General features: G+C 44.6%; 1 protein-coding gene across 3 annotated transcripts in view; it reads left to right on the top strand.

Annotated features, from left to right (window-relative positions):
• Nucleotides 1-4,212: 4,212 nt before the first annotated feature.
• LOC107389097 (receptor-type tyrosine-protein phosphatase beta) overlaps nt 4,213-8,891 on the top strand; it is a 56,712-nt gene continuing 52,033 nt past the window's right edge. For all 3 annotated transcript variants that reach the window (XM_015964993.3, XM_070550471.1, XM_070550470.1), the window contains exons 1-2: nt 4,213-4,420; nt 5,777-7,869. In XM_015964993.3, the coding sequence (XP_015820479.3) occupies nt 4,381-4,420; nt 5,777-7,869 (2,133 nt within the window). In that variant the 5' untranslated portion in view covers nt 4,213-4,380. The remainder of the gene's footprint in view (nt 4,421-5,776; nt 7,870-8,891) is intronic.

Genomic DNA, 8,891 nt, shown 5'->3' with positions numbered 1-8,891 from the left:
CGCCCCACACCGCTGCAGCTGCAGCTCCATCTCCACCCCACACTGCTGCAGCTCCACCCCACACCGCTGCAGCTCCGCCCCACACCGCTGCAGCTCCACCCCACACCGCTGCAGCTGCAGACATTACACATACACGGGTTGATGGGTTGTTTATTTTGCCTGTACAGTTTAGTCATCCTTTAGTTTTTTTAGAGCCTCACTGGTAGAGTGAAACTACAGATTGGCTAATGCTAATGCTAGCAGGTAGCACGCTCACGATCAAGTGGTGGTGATGAGCTACGATGTAGCCACAGCTGCCCTGGGGCACACTGACAGAGGTGAGGCTGTTGAACTCCCTCTGAACACCATCAGTAGGCAAGGTGGGTTGTGTCTTGCCCAAGGACACAACAGCAGCATTCTTTAGTAGGAGCTGGTATCTAACTTGCAACCTTGCAATTCCGGAACAACCCGCTGTCCCTCCTGAGCTGCTGTTGTCCAGTCAAGAAAATATAAAATTCCCCTAGAGATCAACGACGAAAGTCCATTTTAACATAGCGGTTTTAGGACCGATCTAAAACGTAGCGAGGGCGCCAGACGGACGGGCAGCGGGAGCGTGTTCCATCCTTTAGGAGCAGCAAACGCCTGCTCACCACCTGATTTATGCTTCACTGAGCCCTAACTCTGGAGCGTTTCTGCCTTTTAAAACAGTCTGTGTCTTTCCTGGCTTCTGTTTCCTCCACAGCACCTAGATGGCCACATTCTGTACCAGTAAAGTGTTTTCAGACTGTGGTGTGCCGTTTGAAGCTTCGAATCATAAAAACAATTAGAGAAATTTAATGAGTCCAATCGTTTGAACTATTCGAGGATTTGTTTCAGTCAGATTTAGGTTGGGTGGACCGTTCTTCAACACTGTCAGTGCCAACATGAGCACTGAAGTCCCCCAGCAGGACTACGGAGTCCCGTGTTGGAGCTCCATCAAACGCTCATCCCTGGTATAATTCCCCTGACACGTACAGACTCCAGCTGCTGATTTGGTACAGTTCTGCACAGGAAAGCTATAGAACTCTAACTCTGTTTCTTCATAGTGAATGCTTGAACACTTATTAGAAAACAAAACACACACACACACCTGAGCTGTCAAAAGAAATTCAACACGTTTCTTCCTTTATCTTCAAATTTCTTAAAGTAGCTGTGACAATAACCTTCCAGCAGAACCTCATTCATCCGTTTTGTCTGAGCCCAGCCAGCCCATGTTGCCATGGTGATCCAGCTGCTTTCAAAAACAGACTCTCCATCATCATCCCCTTCCTTAAAAGATCTGGCTTCATAGTTCATCTCTTGTCCGTATGTGGTCACCTTGCTGCTGGATGTTCAGGTATCACCTGACATCCAGATATTTGAACCCTAAAGGCCCTGGCCCGTCTCTAACAGCTGATTGGTGCAGAGTGCTCAGCCTCTGCTGGTTGTTTCAGAATCTGGTTCCAGAAACAAAACATGGCTGGACCTTCTAACTACAGGAGGAGGCGGAGCCTCTTGATCTACTAATTACATGTGTTAATAGGTCAGATAAGGTGTGTGTGTGTGCTGGGCAGATGGTGGTAACTGAACCTACAGGCTGGGTTGATGTCTGTATGACGTAGATTTGTTCGTGTGAAGCTTTTCTGCTGTAATTCATCTCATTAAAACCAAAGTGAAGAATCCACTTTTCTCTTGCTTCATTTTTTCTGTTATTCTGTTGAGATCCAGAACCGTCAGACAGCATCAGAGTCTTCATCCCTGAAGATGGCACCCCAACCAGGCCGTGAGTGTTGTTAAAGCCAAACCAACGACACCTACATGTGTTACACCACAGGGACATCAGACCCTTGCAGCACTAGAACATTCCAGAAAAGAGTAAATCAAATCATTTGTGCCATTTCTTTTCAGACGGTGCAAATGATATCGGTTCCCTCAGATCTTTCCCGTGAGAACCTGACCAGAACTTGTGATACGCCACTTCAGCAGTCTTGGGTAACCAGGTGGAACCGGTTTGCTCCAAACACAAGAACACTCGTTACACCAAACCCTTAATGGATGTTTAGTTAATTAAATGTTTAATTGTTCAGGTTGGGAGATCCTATTATCATCTCATAAGTCTCTAAATACCAGGAGGAGATGAACATTTTTATGCCTTATTATTTGTATTTATTGACAAACTGGTTAGTTGTAGTCGAACTGGTGCTGTGATGGCCTGAAACCAGACCGAAACAAACCAAAAGGCCGTGATCCTCCAGGTCAGTTGGTTATGAACCACGTATTCAAAAAACTATAATAAAAAGGAAGTTTGGACAGCGGACTCCGCCACAGGAAATGCTCCTGATGACCATGTTCAGAGCAGAGGGGCAAGCCCTGGTAGGATCCCAGCTAGTTTAGGGGGTAGGCAGTCTTCTGGAGGTCCAGAGGGTTCAGGCTAGCTATCGCTGAAGACATGATGATCAACCTGATATCTGGATCTTTTTCAGGCTCTCTGAACTCATACAGAGATGGTGTCCGGGTCAAAGGTGCAGCAGAGTTTATGGCACTGTACAGTTTCTTTATTAGGTCAGGGTAATGTGTAAGTTGTCCTTTTTCCACCTGTGTTCAAGAACCCTGCACAGAGTTTCATCAGTGTAATGCTTGTTAATACCCGTTAACTTTAGCAGAGAGAGAGAGAGAGAGAGAGAGAGAGAGAGAGAGAGAGAGAGAGAGAGAGAGAGAGAGAGAGAGAGAGAGAGAGAGAGAGAGAGAGAGAGAGAGAGAGAGAGAGAGAGAGAGAGAGAGAGAGAGAGAGAGAGAGAGAGAGAGAGAGAGAGAGAGAGAGAGAGAGAGAGAGAGAGAGAGAGAGAGAGAGAGAGAGAGAGAGAGAGAGAGAGAGAGAGAGAGAGAGAGAGAGAGAGAGAGAGAGAGAGAGAGAGAGGACCTACATGTCCTCCTGACGCCCTTGTAACAGGTGCTGGTGCCGTAAACGTGAGGCCATGACTAACTTTACCTGATTTTATTCATATTTAAAAAAACACCCTATTATATTTTTGTTACACAGGTTATAATGGAAGGCTGTGTGAGGGTGTGTGTCCTGGTTGGGCGGGTACTGGGAACACACCTCTGAACGCGTCTTAAACAGAACCTACAGATGAGCTGCTTTCTGTTTCTGGTTATTCGTCTAAAACAGAGTGAGAGAAACAAAATGGTCTTTCATATAGGGTTAAGATAAAAACCTGGCGGCACACAGCCAGACCAATGAAGAGGCAGGACATTCCAAGCAGCCAATCAGCTGGTTGCATGGCACAGCCGCGTTTGTTTGTCATTGGATGGGTCGCGTGTTTCTCCCACTGAGCGGTACCATAACATTCTGACTCTTTAGCATAGAATAAAATCATTCTTTATCTCAAACTGATTTTTTCTCTCAGCTCCAAAACAGTAAAAAACAAATGCCTAAATATTAAAATCAAAATAAAAAGTGTGAAAATGTGCAAATTATGCTTTTGTGCAAGAAAGCAAAAACAGACAATGGTCACTGGCTCCGCCTCTGTGTTTTATGCCCCACCCCCAAAGAGATGATAGAAAGCTGCACATTCAGTCAGTGATGATCATCTCTGCTCTTGTCTGCCTAAAGCCCGAACCCGTGTCCTGAAGTCTGCCAGGGTTCTGTTTTGTTAGCTGATTGTTTTATTTTGCAATAAAACTGTTGATCTTGTAAAAGAGACTGAAACAGATCAGCAGAGACTAATCATCTTAGCTGCAGGCAGGATGTAGAGGGTGGAGGACCAGGTCTTCCTCTGTCCTCCCCTTCCTCCTGACCAGGACAGGATGCCGGCATAACGAGGAGGTCCTGTCCAGCTGGATCAATGGTTGTCAGTCAGCCAGAAGATAAGAGCAGGATGTGGATTTTGACACTGTTGTTCAAAAGCTTCATTTCCTCCACCAGCCAATGCTCTGAGTGCAAACAGATCCAAGCTCTGAAGAATGTTTCACCTGATGGATTCAAACATGGAGGTTCCTCAGACCTCAGGACCTGGTTCAGTTCAGGTCCCACCGAGTCCACTTCAGTCCAAGAGCAGAGTTTTAGTACAGCACACATGCACGCACGCATGCACGCACGCACACACACACACACACACACACACACACACACACACACACACACACACACTCTCTCTCTCTCTCTCTCTCCAGAACTGTGAGGTGACAGAAGCATTTGCGGATCCTTTCATGGATCTCAGCTGGATGTTCGGTAGAATTCCTGAACTTGAAGAATTTCCTGCTGCAGCTGGAGCATCCCGTTGAATAGGAGGAAGTTGTGTTGCAACCCGTTTTCCTCCCAGACCCACTTCCCTTCAGTCGTTCAGTTGGACTCATCGTTGGCACGGAGAGCAGCCGAGGAACATGGTTACCCTGGTTCTACTGCTAGGATTCTGCTGTCTATGTAAGTAATGCTGCTACTGGTTCTGATCCAGATTAACTTGTGTTCTTGTTGGTGTCCAACATCCATTGTTGACTTCCAGCTTAATTTCTTCCATGAGTTGTGAAGAATTCTAAAAAGGTGGAATGGATTTGGATCATTTAAGGTGTTTATTTGTAGTTACCAGTGATTATTGTCCATTTCACAGCTGATGTTACTGGACTGAACAGAACCCCTCTGGTTTAGTGATCTGGTCACTTCCTTATATTTACAAACAGATCTAATTAGTTCTGTTTTTGAATGGCTGATGAGGACTTTCCCCGCATTTATTTTATTGTGAAACACTTTGTGGTTTAAAATTTTCAGAGATGCCAAATATATATAGAAGTTTACGGACTACCTTTGTCCTTCTAACCCAGGGGTGGGCAACTCCGCATGAGCTGCTATCCAGAATGTTCTAGTTGTTTCTCCGCTGAATCACCTGATTACCATCAGCTGTGATCAAGCAGAGAACCAACTAAAACATGCTGGATAGCCGAACCCTAACAATGGAGGACCAGGATTGCCGACCCCTAGTCTAACCTTATTCTGTCTCTTTGAACAAAAACCAAAACACGTTTCTGGAAGCTGCAGACACCCGGATGGATACCCACAAATAGTCATGCAGTCCTAGGAGAAAAACTTGTCTTAAGATGATTAGATTAGTGTACACACACACACACACACACACACACACACACACACACACACACACACACACACACACACACACACACACACACACAAAGTGTCTTGAACATATCTTCTCATCCTCTACCCCGTTTCTAGGTTCGTGTTCAGATTTTACCTTTGGGAAATAAATTAAATATGGGTAGAATAAATTAATTTCTACCAAACTGAGATAATTTCTTCAATCCTGATCTGATTCTGATCTGATTCTGATCTGATTCTTAGCGGTGGAGAACTCATTGCCCCCCCCCCCCCCCCCCCCCCCCCCCCGGCAGACTCTATCAAAGAGCCGGTACTTTTCAAAGTGACCCCCCCCTCCCCCGCGGGTGCTACAGGTCGAAGTTAAAACAAATCATTAGGCTTCCAAATCTGTAACCCTCCACTGGCCATGCCCCCAGTTACTTCTCTGTGACAGTCTGAATGTTTTACTATCTGGTTTTCTATTGTAGTACCCTGTATGTCCACTATGTGTCGCTACTGAATCCAGAGCTTATAAAATGTTTTTCGCTATTCATGCTACAGTGACGATAAACAGCACTTATCTCCCATATCATAACATATTTTACTAAATTAATGTTTATCTGAAAAATGCACATTTTCTTTTCTAAATGAGAATACCATGTTCATCACTAAGGCTCTTCTGATTTTCAGACACAACGTCCTCTTCCATTTTTCATCCACCCGAACATGAACTGGTGGAGCTCTACAGCACTGATGATGTCAGCAGTCCTCCCACAGCCATCACTACTGAGCCATTTGCTAACATGAACAGAACTCACAGAACCACTAAACCCTCCAGAACCTCCAACATCCACAGTTCACCATCTGAAACCGTTTTGACTCATGTGAATACCACCAGACCACCAGATTTGCATCCAGATGCTTCATCTTCAGTCACACAGCTATCACTCTCACCCAGTCCAGCAGTGCTCACCACTGACCAATCAGACAAGCCAGACAGAACATCAGAAATAAGACAGCCACAGCTCAAGATAGAAGCAGCATCAGTGCAGTCAGAAGGGCCCAACACATCGGCCTCTCCACATGAAAACCAGCAGAATTCAACATGGAGGAGAACCATACGTCTGATTTTCCCTACAGGTCCTCCGCTGACGAGCATGGGCGAAACAAAGATGGCCACAGTTCCATCTGGTTACTTGTCTGGAGCTGCTGTTTCTGAGTCAACAACACCTCAATCTTCTGATAAGGACATATATACCTCAGCTCCCCCTGCTGTAGATGTCCCATCTGTCAAGTCTCACCTCAAACCTGCAAGAAGAATTATGACAGAGACAGGCACATCACCACTCACACATGCTTCCACAGGGGCAGTAACACCTACTATTACACCCACGGTAACATATGCTACTACACCTGCAGCATCATTTGCTATACCTGCAGAAACCACTACTGCAATACCTGCTACGGCACCTGCAGAAACACTTTCTTCTACATCTGTAGCAATGGTTTCTACTACACCCACGATAACCCATACTGCACCCACAGTAAATACTGCACCCACAGTAACACCTACTGGTACATCCACAGTAACACATACTACACCCACAGTAGCACCTGCTACTACACCCACAGTAACACATACCACACCCACAGTAACACCTGTTACTACACCCACAGTAACACCTGTTACTACACCCACAGTAACACCTGCTACTATACCCACAGTAACACCTGCTACTACACCTGCAGTAACACCTGTTACTACACCCACAGTAACACCTGCTACTACACCCACAGTAACACCTGCTACTACACCCACAGTAACACCTGCTGGTACATTCACAGTAACATCTGCTACTACACCCACAGTAACACCTACTGGTACATCCACAGTAACACATACTACACCTAAAGTAACATCCACTGTAACACCTGCTACTACACCCACAGTAACATATACCACACCCACAGTAACACCTGCTACTACACCTGCAGTAACACCTGTTACTACACCCACAGTAACACCTGCTACTACACCCACAGTAACACCTGCTACTACACCCACAGTAACACCTGCTGGTACATTCACAGTAACATCTGCTACTACACCCACAGTAACACCTACTGCTTCACCTACAGTAACACATACTACACCTAAAGTAACAATAGTTACTACATCCACAGTAACAATGGCTACTACACCCACAGTAACACCTACTACTACACCCACAGTAACACTAGCTACTATATCCTCTGTAACATCTGCTACTACACCCACAGTAACGCCTACTACTACACCCTCAATAACACCTGCTACTACACCCACAGTAAAGCCTACTACTACACCCAGAGTAACACCTGCTACTACACTCACAGTAACACCTGCTACTACACCCACAGTAACACCTACTACACCCACAGTAACACCTGCTACTACATCCACAGTAACACCTGGTACTACACCAACAGTAACACCTGCTACTACACCCACAGTAACACCTACATTAACACCTACTACACTCATAGTAACACCTGCTACATCACAGACAGTAACACCTGCTACTACACCTGCTGCAAAACCTGCTACTGCACCTTCCATAACACCAGCTAATAGACCTGCTATTACACTGACAACAGTACCTACAACCCCTACTACACCTACAGCAACCACTCCCTCAGCAGGTTGGATGACTACTGTCAAAACTACACCACTGTACCCTGCCAGCATCTCCACCAGAACCTCAAGCAGAACCGTTTCACCTGCTGCTCGCTCCACCACACCTGTGAGTACACTGCCTGATTGTTGCAAGTTTTATCATTTTTGAAAACTTCTTAAACCAAAATTACAAACAGGTAAACTGTTTCAACATGTTTTAATTTTCATAGTTATACATATGTTCCAAATTTTAAACCACAAAAAATGCAACAGGACTTCTTCAATTGTTGCTTGAATATGTTTAACTTATCATCCTAAATACCACCTCATTTTGGGGAAATCTGTAGATTTCTGAGTGATGAGATTTAGGGTCACTTCACAATTTAATGTTTGTTCTTCATCTTTAATATAAATATAGATTCTTCTGCTTGTTTTCCTTTCCTACCATGTTCTCTGGACGCTTCAACATCAGTGCTCTTAGGATCCACTAAGGTCTTCTTTGTCTGTTCTTCAGTTTATGTGAGGACAATGCTTTTGAGGTCTTATGATGATTTTCATTTCACTTTTTAATGGGTGTCAAAAAGTAGATTCTGGTCTGGAGACCCACACATTGTACATTTCCAATCTCAAGGTCAAAGAAGGGTCAGCTTTAATTGTAAAGCACGTATACTTTTGCTCACTCAACCCAAAGTACTGTATATGACAATGCAGCCACAAAAAAACACACCCAAAGAAATAATAAACCCATGAATAAAATGACAAAGTCAAGTAATAAAACCACAGTAAAAGTAGATAAAAGGTAAAAGAAAAGCTACACAGATCAAAGCAATGCATTTTAAGTAAAGACTTCAAATACTCCAAACTATGAGAGGTCCTTAGTTGTATTGGAAGGCTGATTCAGAGCCCAGGACCAGCCACTGATGATGCTCTACCTCCACGGGTCTCCAGACGGGCTTTTGTTTTATTAAACAGGAACTGGACCTCATGATTCTGACAGGAGTGTAGGTGGTCGTGGATCATCTGTGTATTGTGAAGCCAGTCCATGGAGAGATTTAAAAACACACCCAAAACACACACTTTTGTATCTGACTGCAAAAGTCAGAAATGTTAAAAGCTAAAAATTGAAAATAAAAATATAAAATGGAATTT

This window comes from Nothobranchius furzeri, chromosome 4, assembly GCF_043380555.1.
Source record: "Nothobranchius furzeri strain GRZ-AD chromosome 4, NfurGRZ-RIMD1, whole genome shotgun sequence".
In the NCBI taxonomy this organism is placed as follows: Eukaryota; Metazoa; Chordata; class Actinopteri; order Cyprinodontiformes; family Nothobranchiidae; genus Nothobranchius; species Nothobranchius furzeri.
The sequence above is the reverse complement of the archived record's forward strand: the minus strand, read 5'-3'. Positions and strand labels throughout refer to the sequence as shown.